Source organism: Gymnoscopelus microlampas (assembly GCF_963454915.1).
Source record: "Gymnoscopelus microlampas genome assembly, chromosome: 21".
Lineage (NCBI taxonomy): Eukaryota > Metazoa > Chordata > Actinopteri > Myctophiformes > Myctophidae > Gymnoscopelus > Gymnoscopelus microlampas.
In genome coordinates, this window is record NC_139958.1 from 40,501,765 (window position 1) to 40,523,236 (window position 21,472).

Genomic DNA, 21,472 nt, shown 5'->3' on the forward strand with positions numbered 1-21,472 from the left:
TTCCTTCACAGGTGTTACCAATGATACTAATGAAGGCTCTGTTCCATTTAGTGTAGCACAGTGGTTTCCACGACCCCCATAACTCTGAGAGTGTACAAATGGAACCAAATGGACCCTTACGGGTCCATTTGGTTCCATTTGTACACTCTCAGAGTTACACACCCGTAAGGGGCCATTTGGAAGCCCATGAGGGTCCCTGGACCCCCAACTGTAGACCCACTGGTGTAACAGAGTGTTTCCAGTGAGCCAACATGCACAATATCAGCACCCTGACTCTGTTTGACCAGAATGGAACAGAGCCTTCATTAGTATCATTGGGAACACCTGTGAATGTCTTCATAATATGGCTGCTGTGAATAGAGCCTATAGGGGCCGCTCCCGTTGCAGGTTGGTGATGTCAAATTTTCATGTGTGGTTCGGCCTTATGGAATGTTTGGACTGCATGTGCTAACTAAAAAACAACGTATCACCTCCTAAGGTTAATACGAGCATCAAAGCAATATTTCAAATACTTTTTATTAGCACATGCATTCCATACATTCCATATTGGCTGGACCACACATGGACAAATTACATCATCAACTTGCGACGGGAGTTGTCCCTATCAGTGAAAGATGAACTATTTCTAAACTAAATTAAATATTGAAGGTGTTTTTAATTTGTAATATTAGTTATAGAGGACAATTGTAATGTATTAAGGCATATAAGGCTTATTAGCCAGGGATCCCTTTAAGCAGTGGTGGGAAAAGTACTTAAATTCTTTACTTAAGTTAAAGTACCAATACTGCAATATAGAACTACTCTGTGTTACAAGTAAGTCCAGAATTCAAAATTTACTTCAGTAAAAGTACAAAAGTATTGGCATCAAAATGTACTTAAAGTACCAAAAGTAAAAGTACTCAAATGTTTGAAAATAGCAGATTTACAGCTGCGCCACGGTAGTTATGCCCCTGGTTGATTGGAGAAACTATGAATATTATCCACTGAAGAGCCACCGAATGAAAACCTGCAGTATACGGTATTTAGTCAAAGCAAAACACTTGACAATGCAAATATTGGTACATCCATTGTATTGTATGGAGTCAAAGACATTTATAGCTTAATGTTATGCATGAAAGTTACCTACTATAAACACATCATGTGTAAAGGGAGGCCTTATCCTTGGCCTTTATGCTTTTCCAGCATAATAAAACTAAACATTTTAAATAAATAACATGAATAAGTGAACCAATTAATTCATTCATTAATTCATTATAATCATTGATTATAGCATTTCTAAGCTTCAATTTGAAAGTGTTCTACTTCCAATTTGCTCATTTATTTGTGTCATCGCTTCCACTTGTGTAATCTTTATCATGTTTGAGTTATCTTTCCTGATTGGATAAAATTGGTATCCCGACCTGAAAATCCCGACCTCAATTTACTAAAGATTTGGAGAGACGGGGGGACCCTGGTCCTGAACAAACAGCAAACACTATAGCAATGATTAGCTATGTAACACCACTTATAATAAAGCGGCACTATGTCATTTTTGAATTCATAAAATGTTATTTTTTCCTATCTGTATGGAGGAATATGTTAATACAATATAACTTATATACAATTGGGGTGGTTGCATTGTCTCCCTGCTCTTCTACTGAGACATTTAGATCGTGTCAAAGGTCATGTCTCACCTAGACACAGGAGCTGACATAGATTTTGACCTGATGGTCAAGATTCAATAGACTCTATGCACAGCAGCCATATTGGGAATGAATTGGGCCCCTTCCTTACTTCTGCAGCCCAGTGATTAGTTCATGCCCTTATCCCTATTCTAATACATTTAGTTTAAGTCATTCTAAAACAGTTGACTAAGTTAAAAATGTATGCCTTTAATAAATAGTTGTCCGTCATAAAGAGATCTCTAAATAAATAGGTTTTGGTAAAAGACTTATGTTAAAAGTGCATGTCATGGTGTGTTAAAAGGTGAAATTCATTGGAGAGACAGTGGAAAAAACCCAATAACGAGTAGTCATGTAAAACAGGTGTGCCAGTGCTGCTGGGTTTACTGAGCAAGGAGTAAACTAGTTGTAGTTAACGAGGTAATTGATGTGTTTGTCTCTGATGTTTTTCATTCTGTGTGATGTATGCTCAAGTGGTGTGTGCTGATTGGGGACTTCTCAATTGTAAGAGTGGGGAGAGGGGATGATTGCTGGACAGTATCACCTGTATGACCTGAGTGTTTAGCCTGACACAGGTGGGACTATAGAAGAAGCCAAGTTGGAGCTGCTGCTGTTCTGAGGCCCAGTGCCTAATTATTTTCTGTTTTGTATGGCAATAGTGAGTTAAAAACAGTCGTAAGTGAGAGTTAAAAGTGTGTTTATGCTGAGGGAAAAATTCAGTTAGTCGCTCAACACGAGGACACCAGGGCTGATTTTTAAGGACAGTTTGGAGTGGATTCCTAACGAGGATTCCTGCTGTTCGCTTCACCTCACAAACATTTTCACCTCACAAACTAGTCTCCAGAACTGAACAAGAACTGTGAGTTAATGACTTTTGTGCGCTCGTGTGTCAACAAGGACAGAGGACCGAGGGCCACATCACCCATCGACCCATTGCTCCACCATCACCACGATCAGGCCTGCAACTTTTTTGTTGTGTGTATGTGTGCGTGCACGTGTGTGGGCCCACTGTGTGTTTAAGTGTATTAAGGTATACTGTATCTGCTATTTAGGAATAGTGATAGCCTATGTTTTTGGTTGAAGCAAGGTAATAGGGATTTTGCATTTTGCCAAGAAACTTAGAGGACATTTGGAGAGTTGGGTTTTTGATTTTTGATTTAAGCGGTCAAGTGAGATTTTGACCCTAAAGTGTAACAGTAATTAAGAAACTACAATAGGTAGAGTTCATTTGATTTAATCAGGTTTAAAAGGCCTAAGGCCTACTGGTCTATTCTAAACAAAGGTTTATCTGCTGTACCATTGTATATTTGTTGTATGTCTATTTCATGTTTTTATTTCTTATAAACTTTAAAAAAGGGTAAAACACATTGTGTTAAACTAACAACCCTAGTAAATTTGATTTACATTTAAAGTGTTGTCTGAGAGAATTATTTCAAATAGGTCTACTTTCAAGTTCATCAGCCTTGTGGTTTATAATATAAATACAGGGTTTAAAAGTAAAAGGTAACGAACTCAAGCGCCCCGTTTATTCCTTTGAACACGGTACCGGGGTGCTACACTTCCTTCACAGGTGTTACCAATGATACTAATTAAGGCTCTGTTCCATTTAGTGTGGCATAGTGGTTGTCTTATTTTCAAGGACCCCCCATAACTCTGAGAGTGTACAAATGGAACCAAATGGACCCTTACGGGTCCATTTGGTTCCATTTGTACACTCTCAGAGTTACACACCCACCATAAGGGGCCATTTGGGAACCAAAATGGAGTGTTTCTAGTGAGCCAACATGCACAATATCAGCACCCTGACCAGAATGGAACAGAGCCTTCATTAGTATCATTGGTAACACCTGTGAAGGCCCAATTTCTTTCCAATATGGCTGCTATGCATAGAGCCTATTCATCCCCTGAGAAAGCAGGCAGCCTCTAATAGCTCAATGGTCAAAAAAAGAATCAGCATGTACGCAGGAAACCGGGTTCAAATCCGGGGTAGGACAGGAAAGTTACATAGATGCAGCTTTAACAAAAATATATCATTTACTGCACCTTTAATGCCTATATGGATCTCTTTCAAAAGCCACTGAAGGAGCTCACTGACACCTCACCAACAGATGGATGGATAATTTATAGAAATTAGATACACAGGAGTCTATAAGTGAGGTTTGGACACTGACCAATCCTGCACCCTGATTGGCCAATAGTCTAACCTAACCCTTCCACAGTCAATGCAAATCTATACTTTTGCAAAGTCAGCCAATCACATTACAGCTAGTGTCATCACCACTAGCTGTAATGTGATTGGCTGACTTTGCAAATTCAGGACTGTGATTGGCTAGCGAAACACATGACACATGTGCAGCCCTATGAATAGCAGTATGGACTTAAAAAAACACATTTATGTTTTTTTTAAGTGAGTCATGTTGTGATGACCACACACCGCCCACTTCACACTGGGTGTGATTTTTACATTTTAAATGGCTTTTTAATATATATTTAAAAATAATTTAAAAAGTGTAAACAAAATAACTTTTCATCAATTAAAAACAATTCCAACATTTTTCTAAAGTATTTCATGCATAAAAATGTATAAATAAATAACGCCCATGAATGAAATAAAAAAAATAGCTCACAACACGGTGCACAGCGATGTGTTGTGAGCTTGTGGATCAGCTATTTTCACTAGTTTGAGATTAAACATCATCTACAGTTATATATCAGAACATCAGACTCTAGCTAGGTGTCATTATTAATCACAAACAACAATCAAAAGGTGATCATTTGGTGTAGCTATACCAAACGAGAAGCATTCTTATCAATGGTTCCACTGTAAAATACAGAAGAGCATTATGGACTGTGCTCAAGTCATCTGTGGTTCATGAATCTGTGCTAGTGAGTCATAATGTTTTCTTTCTTTAATTTTTTTGTATTCAATATTCAGGTCCCTTACTGCCCCCACCCATCAGTTAAAATGTAGGCAAAATTTCTGGACTGAAAATATATGAAATGTTTATTATTCTGTTACTTATATAATTTATAATTAACATCTCAATGAATACCATGGTCCCAGCCATAGGTTAGCCTGGTAAAGCCCCTCCCTCCGGAAAATCTCATTTCCATTTGATTTCAGGAAGGGGTCTGGCCTGAAGGCTTGTCTGGGCGTTTCTAGCCCGTTCACCAAATGGACGAGCCTATCAGCGTCGTCGCTCATTGTTCTGTGATTGACAGCGAAAGTTGGCCAATCAGGTGGCGAGTTCGAATGAGCCCGAATGGAGCCGAGTGCAGCCTGAGTGCAGCTGACAAAACACGAACGGCAGCCATTGTTTTTTGTGCGTTGTCTTTACTTCTTACTTTCGGTTTTAAAACGCTCTCAAACTTCTTTTTTGAGGCACGGAATTTACTTTTAAGATATTGTTTGGATAGAATGTAGTTGTTTAACTTCATATACTGTATGTGGTCAATTAATCATGACAGAGCCTATTTAAAAATAAAAATTCAAAGAACCGGCAGGGGCGGGCAGTGACTAGGGTGACCATATGTCCCGTTTTGTGCGGGACAGTCCCGCATTTCAGTGACTTTTCAAGCGTCCCGCAAATTGAGACGCTGTCCCGCATTTTGATTGATAGGCTCCAGTTTTCAAATATGCGTTTAAAATCTTGATTTTATCAATTAACTGGCTGTGCGCAGCGCAGCGGAGCAGTGGAGCCTGTCATCAGGGGGCGGGCCGAGTGTGTGTGTGTGTGTGTGTGTGTGTGTGTGTGTGTGTGTGTGTGTGTGTGTGTGTGTGTGTGTGTGTGTGTGTGTGTGTGTGTGTGTGTGTGTGTGTGTGTGTGTGTGCGTGTGTCTGTCGAGACTCAAGAGGAGAAACGCGGCCGGCGGCCCCAATTAAAACACTCGCCTCAAAACACACTCGCCCCTATGTTTTTCGCCGACCGAGGCCGCCAGATATACCCGGGGCGAGTGTGTTTTGTGGCGAGTGTTTTTCTTTGGACGAGGCGGCCATGGCCGCGTTCTTGTGAACGTCAACGAGCAGTGAATTCAATCATGTGTTGCTGGTGGAATACAAGTCGGAAAGAAAATAATCAGCAGCTCAACAACATATAAGAGGATACAAGAGCTATCTGTGCAAAAGCTGCAAAGTGTGCATATTTAAGCAAGTATTTTAAAACAGTGAAAGCTACCGAGGAAAAAGAAAAAAAAAGTAATAGACCCCGCCAGGACTCAAACTAACGACCAGTGACCACGTTGTGAATAATTATAAACAAACAACCTCCTGGTGCTTGCTTCCAAGTTGGGGGGTAAACCGAAGGTATTGAAGAGGAGAATGTTATGGTCATCAGAGATCAGAGGATTTAGCAGCTGCCCAGCCATTCTGATAATGTTAGGAGCAATGGACCTGCCAACAGTGACACTATACGAGCAGGTAGTGGTCCATAGATTGTGCGTAGAAAGTTTTGTGCATATTGCTAAAGAATTGTACGAAAAGTAGAGCTTCAAATGTTTTTCTTTAAGAGACAAGATTACCAGCAATCAAACATATCAATATACACATATATTGTTATAAAATACAGAGAAACAGTTTTGGCTTTTAATTTCTGCTTAAGTCTTGGTGGTGCCTCGACCCATAATGGACTTCTTAGTGTTTCTCTCAGGTTTCAAAATGATTATATAACACTTTGGCCCAAACAATGCCACTAAAATGCCAAAACTAGATGCTAAAATGGCAAATACCTCCACTACATCTGCATATTTGCCTGGAGAGCTGATATATGCTGGGATGAAGGCTATCCACACGGCACAGAAGATCAACATGCTGAAAGTGATTAACTTGGCTTCATTGAAGTTGTCTGGAAGATTCCTTGCCATGAATGCTAGGAGGAAGCTGAGGAGTGCCAGTAAACCAATATAACCTAACAACACTGCAAAACCAACTGTTGATCCCACATTACACTCATAGATTATCTTATCACTGTGGTATTGTGTGTTTTTATGAGGAGTTGGTGAGGCAGACACAAGCCAGGCTGTGCAGATCATTGCCTGGACGAAAGTAAGAACCAGAACTGTTCCTCTCTGCTGCATGGCACCGAACCACTTCAGGATGTCTGCTCCTCCAGGCCTGGCGGCCTTGAACACAGCCAACACCACCATGGTCTTTACCAGGATGCACGAGACACACAGCACAAAGCTGATTCCAAATGCTGCATGCCTCAGCTGACAAGTCCAGAGCCCAGGACGGCCAATGAAGAGAAGTGAACACAAGAAACATAGTTTGAGTGAAAGCAAAAGTTGGAAGCTGAGTTCTGAGTTGTTGGCACGTACCATGGGTGTGTTACGATGATATATGAAGATTCCCAGGACAATGGCACAGGTAAGTGTGCCTAGCAATGTGATGGTTGTCAAGGAGATACCCAGGGCCTCATGGTAGGAGAGGAACTCCATGCTCTTAGGGACACAGTGGTCACGCTGGGGATTGGACCAGAAGTCCTCTGGACAACTTGTGCACTTTGTAGAGTCTAACAAAGAGGGCAAGATTAAAGGGGAAGACATGTATAGTATAATTGTAAAGGATAACCTACTGCGCACATAGCTACGTAATGTAACCTACCAGTGTCATTGCTGATCTCTCCCTCAGAGCAAGCGATGCAGTCAAAGCAGCAGACAGGTTCTCCTTTCCTTCTGGCCACACGGGTTCCAGGGGAACAGCTCTCACTGCACACTGACCGAGGAGGCTGCAGAGGTAAGTAACAATGATCAGTTTCAGTCTAAATTACATTCACATCGTGAGGTTGATATCAGCTATTTTAGAATTACAGTCAGTCACCTTTGTGGATTCAAAGTTCCAGAAGATTTTGTCTTCATCAAGTATGAGTTCTTCACCTCCGGAAGCTGACTTCTTGTACACACCTACATTGTGAACCTTTGTGCTTCCATCAGGGAGCCACACCCAGTTCATGACATCATAGATTGGTAGAGGATCACCATTTTCATCAAATGACACGTGATCACCAAATGACGTGGTGAAGTTGGCCTTTTCTAGGTAATACACAAGCTAGACATGGTGAGTAAAATTATGAAAATCAAGAGACTTAAAAAAAAGAATCTGCACAATAGTTAAATTGAGATTGACTGTTGTTGTATTAACTAACTACACCCTTACGCAGTATTTACTACACAGTCCCGGGCCACCTTTGCCTGAGGGGCACAAATTACTATCATTTACATCACCATCCTTATACATCATCCTACTACGTCCATTTTTCATTTGTTTTATTTATTCAAAATTTTAATAGAAATATTAACAGGTAAACTGTCAATTAATATAACACCTGCCATGGCTGTATTGTCTGCAAACTGGCACAGCTGTGCCCAGTGAAAGGCCCTCTTCCTGGCACACACTGCAACATGTCATGGAGGGCATGGGCCAGAGCATACACGGCCTTGTACACATTATATTCAGGTCTGAGGTCAGACACATCCAGAAGTGTAGTTTCTGCTCTTCCTAGGTCCTCTTGGCCAGTACACACCCTTCCACCAGCCTCCACCCACTCTGACGGAAGGGGTGCAAATTTACACTGAAATGTGTGCTCCCAAAACTGCCTCACCTGAAAAAACACAACGAAGACTTAATACATTAATTAATACAATATATTTTGGAAGTCACTTAGAAATTGCAGCATGAATACACAACTAAATAAAAGACTCACCAAGGTATTTTCATGGCTGTTGTCAGGATCATTGTCAGGATGTATTTTTAACAAGAAGTCCTTGAGACCTGGTATCTCTCCACGACGGATGGCAACACCCAGGGTGCCTCTCAGGTACGGCATGAAGTGAGGAGATTGTAGGATAGAATGTGATGTCCAACCATCACTGGCTATCCATTGCAGACCCGTCACATTCTGCTTTACCACCTGTTTATCATATAAACACACAAACATACACACACACACACACACACACACACACACACACACACACACACACACACACACACACACACACACACACACACACACACACACACACACACACACACACATACATACATTGCCCGCGGTATGCTTCTGAAATCTGTTCGTCAAGAGAGTCGAGACCATCTGAATGGACTGATCGACTCACTGAAATTACAATTTGAGCACGATATCACTTGCAGATTGGATAACTCTGGACCTAATTAGTCCAAGATATGCAGCTTTCAGCACTATATCTTTCAACAACCGAAATTACCTGGCTGTGAATATAAAAAGAACAGGCTATTGAATGAGTTTACTGCACCATTTGTTTCTCAAAGTTAAAACTAATATGAAGTACCTGCACAGTACAATGAACAAGATAGACTTAACTGGTAACGATCTCCACAAACTGATACCAGAGAATAGTTGACCTCACCTTTTACGGTAATGAAGACCTGTCATGCTCACTTCTGAAATGTAAGTTTAGCTATATATATTATGTCTCTCTCAATAATGCTGCCTCGTGAAAGTTGGTACGGTGACCTTGTACATGGTCAGATATTTGAAAATGGCCTTATATTATCACCACTTTACCCTAACACAGCTCAAGTGGAGTTAGGAGGTTTTTGACCATTAAATTGTAGATTTAAAAACCCACACACAGACATAAAAGGTGTTCAATAGCACTGATTAAAAAATAAAATTAAAATTAAAATTGAGTTAGCTGGTTTATGCCCGACGGCGACGATATATTCCTAAATTAGCATCGTAACACAAACCTCCTCCATGAGATTAACCATATAGCTCCCATAGCCAAATGCAATGACCACACGAGCTGTGGACTTCTTGATCACAGTGACAATCCTCTGAAGTTCAGCTGGGTCATGGTCCCATGGCAGAGCCTGTGAATAAGCCAGACAACCCAAACCAGACTGATCCAGGTCAGACTGGAAGTTTCGGGCAGCATTGTGGCCATAGTCATTATCAATAAAAAGCACTCCTACCCAAGTCCACTCGAACCGCCTCATAAGCTGTAGCATAGCTCCTACCTGTTTGGATAAGGAATGGAGGGATATGAGATTCCACAATGAAAGGTCTAATCATTATCTTTTGATGCTGTCAGCATAGACCTTCAGCTCCAGTAGTAATACACACAAGCACATGAGAGGTGATCGATTACACTCCCTAGAGCAGGGGTAGGCAACAGTGGCACAGGGGAGGGTAATCAATGGCACACTGGCATTGTGTGAGAGAGAGTTTAAAATACAATAGAATGTTAAAAAAATGTTTTAAAAAATGTAGTCAATTAAATTAAGTCCCATCCTGCACATAATTCTTGCATTCATTCAAACTCCTAACTCTGACTGGGGAGGGAGTCTGGGATATAGGTGGGTTATTGGTCTGAGTTTAATGATCCTGATGTGAAAGACAATTTTCATAAAGAAGAAAACAATGATGTGGTGTCAATTAAATGTAATGTATGTTGATATGGCACGATGACTATCAAGGGAATAGAAACGTGTCAAAAAGGTTGCCGACCCCTGCACTAGAGGAATATTTTTGTTAAATGTGTGGAACATGTACTACTTGATATCAACAAATGAAATTGTCTGTAGAAATTCACCTGGAAGACGTCACTTGGGATCGTTCTAAAGAAGGATGGGAACTTATTCCGGTCACTTAGACAGGCGCAGGTGGCATAGTAACTAACCTGAAAAGGGCATAAAACATCTCTTTTGTAGATCAATACATTTGCTGTTGACAATTTCCCCTACAAGCAGGGCATGTGAGTCGAGGGGGGAGGAAGACAAACAGAATGAAAAGTAAAGGAAAAACTAAACAAAAACAAAAAAACAGTTCTGTGTACTGTGTGCAGTATTTAGCTTCAAACATGCATTGGCAGCCTCTGTCATCTGGTAAAACATTTTAGAAACCAATTGGAGGGCAAACCTTAAACACAAACACTGTGCCCTACCCCATAATCACAACGATTCAATACTCCTGTGTATCGTTAAGCACCATGGACAGTGACACTGTCACACAACATCAGTTTTAACCCATAATTAATTACTAGGCTATACATTTGACTAAGAGATGTGAACATGGCTTTTTCATAAGACAAGCAATAATAACAAGTCCCCCGAATTTTAACCTTTGATTGACTTTTCACCCTAAGAAATCGTGTGCGTCATGTTACAATGTAATAATTCATTTAAAATTCTGAATATCACACCAAATATTTTACTTTTAATAATGTACTTTTATATTGTACAAAAAAGACGGTAGGTAAAGAATCAAACTTCTAACACATGCATTGGGCTCTGACCTAAAAACTAAACAAAAACAAAAAAAGACCCTGCTTCACACTACATACAAAATCTGTGCTCTATGCTCACATGCTCTGCCTGTAGAGTACATTACATTACATTACATTATATTACATTACAGTCATTTAGCAGACGCTTTTATCCAAAGCGACTTACAATAAGTGCATTCAACATAGGTAGGGAACGAAACTACTAATCACCAGAAGTCTTAAGTGCATTCTGATCTCTTCTAAAACAAGCAACTAAGAGTATACCTAGCGCGAAGGTAAAAGTGCAAAGGTAGTAAAAATGTCCTATGTCTTTCAAGCTGTAAAAAGGACAGCTACCTTATTTATCATGTTAGATTTGTAAATAACCAAATCATCAAAATTTAAAAAAAAAAACTATTGGCAATGGCAAAACAGGGTTCAAATAGGAAACTTACCAGGGGCACTCTGTACAAACCTAATACACTAGAGATAGCAATAGAACTGGTTGTGGAATCATCGCCCACAATTCCGAGCACCGGAGGGGACCCAACACAGCCCTCATTCAATTGAATCTGCTCCTCTCTCCCACTGACCAATGACAATGCTGCGCGGAATCCAACTCCAAGTGTGATACAGTTATCATAGAGACTATATCCCAGAGTCACATTGGGTAGTAGGCTGGGGTTTCTGTTGATCTCAGTAATGGCAAAAGCCATGGTCTGGGCCATCCTGAACCCTTCAATGTCAAATCTAACACACACAATGTTACTGAAACCATGTATCAAATAATCCTCTGGTACTATCTGTCAAAACAAGTTACCTGTTCTATAGGCTCTATTCACAGCAACCATATTATGAAGACATTCACAGGTGTTACCAATGATACTAATGAAGGCTCTGTTCCATTCTGGTCAAACAGAGTCAGGGTGCTGATATTGTGCATGTTGGCCCACTGGAAACACTCTGCTACACCAGTGGGTCTACAGTTGGGGTCCAGGGACCCTCATGGGCTTCCAAATGGCCCCTTATAGGTGTGTAACTCTCAGAGTTATGGGGGTCGTGGAAACCACTGTGCTACACTAAATGGAACAGAGCCTTCATTAGTATCATTGGTAACACCTGGGAAGGAAGTGATAATATGGCTGCTGTGCATAGAGCCTATTGCTTGCTGTTGTTTTTGTGATACTCACGTAAAGCAAGTGGGGTCCTGTGGCTTAGAGGTGAAAGACAGCTCAGGGAAGACAGAGGAGAAGTGGATATAAAACAGGCCACCCAGAACAAAGTCTCCAGCCTTATAAATTCTGTTGATATTAAACTGTGCCTGTAACTCACAAGGAGAGGAAGGCGAGGAAGACAAAGCAGAGAATGAAGAGAACAACATCAAGGTCAAGTACAGCAGGTGTATGTCTTTAGAAGCCCTCATGACTGTCCTCCTCTGTCTAACCCCTTTCCCAAATCCTTTGTCCAGTTGCTACATTTTATACACGGTGAAGTGCCATCCCCTGTGCCACATTATGCCACTACGTAATCTTCCACAACACACACATCTGTGACAAGAGGCAGAAGCAGAGGCAGGGCTTAATAAACGTTAGCAATCCCGTCACAGAAAACATAATAAAATAATGCTGGGGGGGGGGGCACACCTGTAATGTGCCTCATCTGTATAAGGATTATTTATTGAAAACTGTAGCAACTCATAATGTAATAACGGCTCATAATTTAATGACGTTCATAATGAAATAACCTAAATCCTACATTGACATTTTCAGGCCAAGGACCCCTTGGCTGAGAGAATGATAAAGCAGGGACCCCCATTATATATTGTATAAAATATATTTTTTCCCCGTAGATTTCATAGGCAGCCTCATAGACTTGTTTGACAGCACTATCATGGTGGATTCATATTAATGTGTATTTACAGACTTTAAGCGTTGTGTGCTTGTAGATCTGCTATTTTTGGCTAACTTTCTCCTCAGAATAGGGATGCTTGGTTGAAGTGGTTGATGTCAAAATCACACACAAAGATTCGGCGGACCCCCTGTAGTAACTCTGAGGACCCCCTAGGGGTCCTGGACCCCCTGTTGAAGACCTCTGGGCTAGAGGGTAGAGAGCCACAGGGGCCACATCCGGGTCACCCCGGGGCCAAAGGTGCACCGTTGCTCCAATCTGCACCAAACTTGACACAAACATTGTTCAGGGGTCTGCCAAGACAATGGTCACACCAGAGGGCCTCGCCATGGTCCACAGGAGGCCACAGGCACAATGTTACCTCAATCCGCACCAAACATGCCACAAACACTGTCCAGGTAGAGGTCATGTGAATAGTACTGCCAGGGGCCACGTCAGGGGCCCCCATCGGCCTCTGGCACACCATTAATCCAATCCACACCAGACATGGCACACATGCTGTTCAGGGGTCTGCCATGACAATAGCCACACCAAAAAGTCTACATTTTACACATACTGTATGAAGCACTGCAGCAGTGTCTAACATTTCAAATGGCCATAATCCGTGACCATCGCTCTGATCAGCGCAATCTATAGGACTGGATTTAAAGGCTGTGAAATAATGTAATAACGGATGTATGCGTAATGTAATTATGTCATGTTACATTAAGAACCTTACTTATCCGCTCATAACGTATTGACAGTTCATGATCTAATAACGGCTCATTTTGTTGAGAAAAGTGTTATATCGTAATAATCAATATCAGTATCATGGTCAGTATCATGTCAGTATCATGGTCAGTATCATGGTCAGTATCATGTCAGTATCATGGTCAGTATCAGTATCATGGTCAGTATCATGTCAGTATCATGGTCAGTATCATGGTCAGTATCATGGTCAGTATCATGGTCTCTGCCAGTGTCTATGTGTTTGGGCATGTGGGGGCGTAGGCTTCCTGGCTTCCCAGATTGACGCACCTGGCTCTGGTCATCTCATCTCACTCACCTGCCTGCCATCTGCTCATCAACCTCCACTCTATAAAAGCCCTGGTCTTCTGCCGACGCGTTGCCAGATCGTTTTCTCAGTCTCTGTGCGGTAACGCTTCTAGCCAGTTATTTCTGTGTATTTTGAGTGCATTGTAGCTTCCTAGCATTCTAGCATTCTAGCACTCTAGCTCTACTGAGTCCTTGTTTTTGCTCCCAGTGTTTTTGGTTTTAGGACTCACTCCTGTTTTCCTCTTCTTCAGTTGCCTGCCTGCTTGCCTGCCTACCTGCTCACCTGTTGCCTTCACCTCAGCCTGCCTACCACCTTCACTCCAGACGACAACACCTTCCTCTTTTGTTCAATAAAAACCCTTGGACTATCTTTAAGTGTCGTGTCTGCATTTGGGTCTGCCAGTTTTGTAAATCGTGACACATGGTCAGTATCATGGTCAGTATCATCTCAATAGCATGGTCAGTATCTGGTCAGTATCATGTCAGTATCATGGTCAGTATCAGTATCACCAGGACAATTGTTCTCACAATATCTATTTACATATATTATATAATACTTGTGGGGATATCTGGCCCTAACAAGCGTAGTAACGCACGCACGTGCGTGACAGTCTCTGGGATAGGCCCTAAATTCTCAAATAGAAACATTTTAAGAGACCAGGATGCAACAGGTCTGACAGACAGGTTCCAGTGGGAACTGAGACAGACACCATGGGAGAGTGGAGGATTAGGATTGCTGTTAGCTAGTTAGAGTGGCTGAGGCGTGACGGAAAACAAGAGTGACGCCTAAGGCATCTTCATCTCACCAGACGTGTTCCTGCAGCAAGCTCCGCTCCCAAATGACCAAATGACAGTCCCTTAGCTGCGTGTCATAATCTCACAGGCAGCTCCACAAACACACAAACTAAATTGATGAATTAACCCGGGCATAAGATACATGTCAACAGGCCATCAGGCTGCAAGGTTTAAAAATAGCACTATTCAATAACATTCATTACCACATGGGTCAATACTAAATCAGCTGATCTAAGTTTAATACCTTTATATAGGTAAAGATAAAGATCTATTCGCGCTACAATGATGTGACATGTACAATATAGCCTAATCAAGAAAATGTATGTTTGATAGATGCCTATATTTGAATTATAATTGGATTATAATTGCACAGCTTTGTTGATAGAATATGTCAGCGACCTCTCATGCCCTGTGGAAAGGGGCATTGTCGTCCTGGAAGAGACCACTCCCATCAGGATAGAAGTGTTTGATCATAATGATAAAGGAGATCACTCAGAATACACTTCTTTATTGATTTGTAATGATCTTTCCTATACAAGTGGACCCAAACCATGGCAGGGAAACATCGCTCACAGCCACCAGACCCCCTCAATATATACATTTTTATAATTTACAATACATGCCACAGAAAATGATAGGGTATTAATTGGTTAATCATCTCGGACCGGGGCCGGAGACATGTCCTACCAAAACATTTCAATAACTACCTATTAACACACTGATAAAAAAAACATGTTGGGTGAAAACATATTCTTAAAGCATTTATATGTATATGCATTACATATGATTCATACAATGTTTTGGTCTGGTTTCCTTTTTTGTTTTTAAACTTGCACCAGAAAACACCCTTGTCTCAGACAAGGATTCACAACTTCAAACAAATTTGTTTTTGTTAAAAGCATTATACAAAAACTTAACCATGTGTATTGATAACATACAATATGGGTAAGAATTTATTTTTTTATCATCTTTGTTTTGTAATATATTTTTGGTAAAAATGTTGGCCCTTTAAAGTTGTGTCCAAGATCTTGGTCAACTCTGTCAGCTTTCTGCAAAAACATAATTTAATCAGGCACAAGCAGGCTTAGCTATATCCTAAGGTCCCATGTCTCACTTCCTGGTTTAAAACAAGGAAAGTTTTGAAAGGAAAAGACATTCTGTCCGTCTAGATGACACTCATGGGTGGCAAACCTCGCACCGGAAGTTTGATGAAATACATTGCAGTGGATGGAGCAGGCTGCACCAGCTCATGAACAAACATTATTTCTGAACGATTGCGACCTTTGTCATATAATCGGTTCAGGAATATAAAAGAAGACATATCACAGGTTTTCTAATCACTTGCTTTTCGATGTGCAAAGCACATCATTTTATTGAGGCATCTAAACAGCGGCAGGTATCGTTTCTGTCTCGGGGATATCGCGAGATTTGGCTGCCAGACCGGAAATGGTGGACAGTCTCGTGATACTTTGGCCATTCAGAAACATACTTTGTGCCCTATACTGTAGATACCTCTATAAAATGATACAGTGTACACATTGAAAAGCAACACAGCAGAAAACAACCTGTTATATGTCTTCTTTTATATTCCTGAACCGATTATATGACAAAGGTCATGTGTTTCATCAAACTTCCGGTGCGTGAGTGAGCGTGAGTGTCATGTCAATATATCTAGAGAACGGACGGATTTCCTTTCAAAACCTTCCTTGGTTTAAAAAAGGCAAAAAAGCTGCTGAAGCTATTAAATAATAATGCTATCAGAAAAATGTGTAATTAAGAGAACTGAGCATTTTGTCAACTCCGTAAGTCTCCGTAAGATGTCAACTCCGTCAGATATATCTTATGGAGTTGACTAAATAAATAAATAAAAACATTGGGAGGTTGGCCCATTACATGGTTTAATAGTCAACACTTTGATCTTTTAAAATATTATTTCCCGGCATAATTTAAAGAGCAATTAACATTAAAAAAACAAAGGTTTTGTCCCAATTCTCATACAGTATTGTTATACAATACAGAGAAACTGTTTTGACATTTAATTTCTGCTCATGTCTTGGTGGTGTCTCGACCCATTATGGACTTCTTAGTGTTTCTCTCAGGTTTTAAAATAATTATATAACACTTTGGTCCAAATAGTGCCACCAAAATGCCAAAACTAGATGCTAAAATAGCAAATACCTCCACTACATTTGCATATTTGCCTGGAGAGCTGATATATGCTGGGATGAAGGCTATCCACACGGCACAGAAGATCAACATGCTGAAAGTTATTAACTTGGCTTCATTGAAGTTGTCTGGAAGATTCCTTGCCATGAATGCTAGGAGGAAGCTGAGGAGTGCCAGTAACCCAATATAACCTAGTAACACTGCAAAACCAACTGTTGATCCTACTGCACACTCATAGACTATCTTATCCCTGTGGTATTGTGTGTTTTTATGAGGAGTTGGTGAGGCAGACACAAGCCAGGCTGTGCAGATCATTGCCTGGAAGAAAGTAAGAGCCAGAACGGTTCCTCTCTGCTGCATGGCTCCGAACCACTTCAGGATGTCCGTAGCCCCAGGCTTAGAGGCCTTGAACACAGCCAACACCACCATAGTCTTTACCAGGATACACGAGACACACAGGACAAAGCTGATTCCAAATGCTGCATGCCTCAGCTGACAAGTCCAGAGCCTGGGACGGCCAATGAACAGAAGTGAACACAAAAAACATAGTTTGAGTGACAGCAAGAGAAGGAAGCTGAGTTCTGAGTTGTTGGCGCGCACCATAGGTGTGTTTCGATGATAGACGAAGATTCCCAGGACAATGGCACAGATAAGTGTGCCTAACAATGAGATGGTTGTCAAGGAGATACCCAGGGCCTCATGGTAGGAGAGGAACTCCATGCTCTTAGGGACACAGTGGTCACGCTGGGGATTGGACCAGAAGTCCTCTGGACAACTGGAGCACTCTGTAGAGTCTAACAAAGAGGACAAGAGACAGACAAGTAGAGTATCATTCTAAAGATAACCCACTGTACAAGGCTACATCTAACCCTACCAGTCTCAATGCTGATCTCTCCCTCAGAACAAGCAATGCAGTCAAAGCAGCAGACAGGTTCTCCTTTCCTTCTGGCCACACGGGTTCCAGGGGAACAGCTCTCACTGCACACTGACCGAGGAGGCTACAGAGGACAGTAACAATGATCAGTTTCAGTCTAAACTGAATACAATTCACATCATGCGCTATTTTAGAAAAGCCAAAGTCACCTTTGCGTATTCAAAGTTCCAGAAGATTCTGTCTTCATCAATGATGACTTCTTCACCTGCGGAAGCTGACTTCTTGTACACACCTACATTGTGAACCTTTGTGCTTCCATCAGGGAGCCACACCCAGTTCATGACATCGTAGGTTGGTAAAGAATCACCATTCTCATCAAATGATACATGATCACCAAATGATGTGGTGAAGTTGATCTTTTCCAAGTAATATACAAGCTAGAAACAACGAAGAGCAAAATTATGAAGATACTTTAAAAAAAAAAATCTTTATGCAATATACACAATAGTTACATTGACTGTGATTGTATTAATTATACTTATACCTGCAGTTTTCATAATATACAAAAATGAACTGTATTCTGTCCCACCCTAGTTCATGTTCCAAATGTATTAATGACTATTCCTTTTTGGCTCAGGGGGCAGTATTCATTTTCTGGACATTAAAAGGACACATAAACCTTTTCCAGCATAAAAAACATGGCCTTTTCTGTCCCATCGACTCATCTATAGTACGTATCCCCCCAAAGGATTCTATGGAACTGTGGTACTGCTCCAAAACACTGATAAGCAATTATTGACAGAATGTTAGGATTACCCATCACTATAAGAAAATGAATACTACTTTTATCATCCTAGTATGCTTTATATCAATGTCATATTTATTATTCATTATTATTTCAAATTAGAATCCAACAAGGTAAACTGTGAATTCATATCACACCTGCCATGGCTGTATTGTCCGCAAACTGGCACAGCTGTGCCCAGTGAAAGGCCCTTTTCCTGGCACACATTGCAACATGTCATGGAGGGCATGGGCCAGAGCATACACAGCCTTGTACACATTATACTCTAGCCTGAGGTCAGACACATCCAGAAGTGTCGTTGCTGCTGTTCCTAGGTCCTCTTGTCCAGTACACACCCTTCCACCAGCCTCCACCCACTCTGATGGAAGGGGTGAAAATTTACACCGAAATGTGTTCTCCCAAAACTGCCTCACCTGAAAAAACACAATAAAGACTTACATAATAGCTGAATCTTGAAAAAACTAAACACAGATATGAGTTTGCAATTGCAGCTTAAATAGCTACTAAAATAGAAAGGGGAAATTTTGATAAATTTGCACATGTGGCTGCCTGATGCAAGACATCGGTTGCGGCCATCAGTACCTGAGAAATCCCTAAGGATACGTAGTGTTAGAGGTCCCGCAACATGCGATTCAAAGTTGGGTTGATTGAATATTGCGTTCATGATATTATCAAGTAGCTAATTACATCATCGTCATATAACCCCAACATGATCCATCTGTAAATGTGCAATATTTTTTGTGCGCGCGTGCAAGTGTTTTCCCCGCATATCTCACGCACCGTACAACCAATAGGCTCTGTGCACAGCAGCCATATTATCACTTCCTTCACAGTTGTTGCTAATGATACTAATGAAGGCTCTGTTCCATTTAGTGTAGCACAGTGGTTTCCACGACCCCCATAACTCTGAGAGTGTACAAATGGAACCAAATGGACCCTTACGGGTCCATTTGGTTCCATTTGTACACTCTCAGAGTTACACACCCGTAAGGGGCCATTTGGAAGCCCATGAGGGTCCCTGGACCCCAACTTTAGACACACTGGTCTAGCAGAGTGTTTCCAGTGAGCCAACATGCACAATATCAGCACCCTGACTCTGTTTGACCAGTATCATTGGCAACACCTGTGAATGTCTTCACAATATGGCTGCTGTGAATAGAGCCTATCGACTTCAAACTGGGAATGGTGTGCCGAGTCGAAAGCTTGTCAGAACAGTGGTTGTCCCGAACTGACATGCGGCAATGAATCTCCATATATGGATATTGGTAGTTGTCTGACAATGTTACCCATATAGAGATCTCTGTATGAGTGAGTGAGTGAGTGAGTGAGTGAGACATACCTGCTGCTATGTTCATGTACCATATGTCTAACATCATGTACATACTGTACCAGCTTGATATGCTATGTGTATAGGCCATCAATATGACATAATTTAACACTTTTATTACTTGTCCAAAGATCATGTGGGTAACAAAAGTAGTAGCTAAAAGTGTGTTTTTAATGCAATTCAAAATGAAGGAAATAGATCGTCTATATGGGGAGTTGCCTCAGAAAATTATGATTCTACAGATATGGTTTAAGTTATAGGCCAAAACGAATCTGAAAATCTCTACCAAGTGTGGTAGCCCTTGAATGGGAACTATCAAATTTTCCTATAGATGTCTAATTTGACATAATGACATATTGTGTGTGCAGTAAAGACTGTGAGAGTATTAGCTATATTAACTACAATACAATACAATACTATACTTTATACTATACTATACTAAATAGGAGAAAGAACAATACTGTGGTTGCCTGATAGGCAACAACACTAATAAAACAAAAGACTCACTATACTATTTTCATGGCTTTTGTCAGGATCATTGTCAGGATGTATTTTTAACAAGAAGTCCTTGAGTCCTGGTATCTCTCCACGATGGACGGCAATACCCAGGGTGCCTCCCAGGTACGGCATGAGGTGAGGGGTCTGGAAATTAGGATCTGTCGTCCAGCACACATCGGCTATCCATTGCAGACCTGTCACATTCTGCTTTATCACCTGTTGATTGTGTTGAGCAAATACTATTTGTACATAGTACAGCACACTCCAGGAAATGATAATTGTGTATTTATTTGAAAACCTAAAAATTCCTCATCAAAAGTGTCGGGATTCTCGGGTCAATATTGTATAGCTGTACGTTTTGCAAACTGTTAATCAAGTATTCAATCAAAAACAACTGTTGAGCATTTAAATGGATGAACCTAAGAAAGTGATTCAATTGCATTGCAAATCAAAAGATGCTTACGAATAAAATGCAACCTACTTTTATGTATGAAGGAATGTCACTTCAATACAACTCATTCCTTATAGTTATGAATCCTTAAATGAACACGTATCATAACACAAACCTCCTCCATCAGATTAACCATATGGATCCCGTACGCAATTACAATGACGACGCGAGCTGTGGATGTCTTCATCACAGTGACAATCCTCCAAAGTGCAGCTGGATCATTGTCCCAGGGCAGAGCCTCAAAATAAGCCAGACAACCCAAACCAGACTGTGCCAGGTCAGACTGGAAGGATCTGGCGGCATCCTGACCATAGGCATCATCAGTAAACAGAACTCCTACCCACGTCCACTCGAACCGCCTCATAATCTGAAGCATGGCTCGTACCTGATTGGATAAAGAATTGTTTGATGTTATTTGATCTTGTTAAAAGTATTCAATCAATCAATGTCAACAGAGACCTTCAGCTCCAGCAGTAATACTCACAAGCAAATGAGAGGTGATATGCAATATCAATTACGCATGTTTCTAAAGTGTGTGGAACATGAACTACTTGATACCATCAAATGTATTGTCTGTAGACATTCACCTGGAAGGCATTACTTGGGATTGTTCTGAAGAAGGATGGGAACTTATTCCGGTCACTTAGACAGGAGCACAAGGCGTAGTAGCTTACCTGAAAAGAAAAGCACAAAACATTTGTTCTGTAAT

The 21,472-nt window shown here is 41.0% G+C and overlaps 2 protein-coding genes across 2 annotated transcripts in view; both read right to left on the reverse strand.

Annotated features, from left to right (window-relative positions):
• Window positions 1-6,254: 6,254 nt before the first annotated feature.
• On the reverse strand, window positions 6,255-13,278 carry LOC311037995 (extracellular calcium-sensing receptor-like; the record flags this gene model as incomplete). Its single annotated transcript, XM_084047290.1, has 10 exons — window positions 6,255-7,168; window positions 7,261-7,384; window positions 7,477-7,704; window positions 7,982-8,257; window positions 8,360-8,566; window positions 9,388-9,657; window positions 10,233-10,319; window positions 11,360-11,654; window positions 12,095-12,225; window positions 13,174-13,278. 10 exons carry the CDS (start codon window positions 13,276-13,278, stop codon window positions 6,255-6,257), a joined length of 2,637 nt encoding a protein of 878 aa, XP_083903416.1.
• Window positions 13,279-16,688: 3,410 nt separating this feature from the next.
• The window catches only part of LOC311037997 (extracellular calcium-sensing receptor-like), a gene marked incomplete at both ends in the record, with an annotated part of 37,644 nt that continues 32,860 nt past the window's right edge, over window positions 16,689-21,472 (reverse strand). The window contains 6 exons of the mRNA XM_084047293.1: window positions 16,689-17,602; window positions 17,683-17,806; window positions 17,892-18,119; window positions 18,625-18,900; window positions 20,879-21,148; window positions 21,351-21,437. Of these exons, the coding sequence (XP_083903419.1) occupies window positions 16,689-17,602; window positions 17,683-17,806; window positions 17,892-18,119; window positions 18,625-18,900; window positions 20,879-21,148; window positions 21,351-21,437 (1,899 nt within the window). The remainder of the gene's footprint in view (window positions 17,603-17,682; window positions 17,807-17,891; window positions 18,120-18,624; window positions 18,901-20,878; window positions 21,149-21,350; window positions 21,438-21,472) is intronic.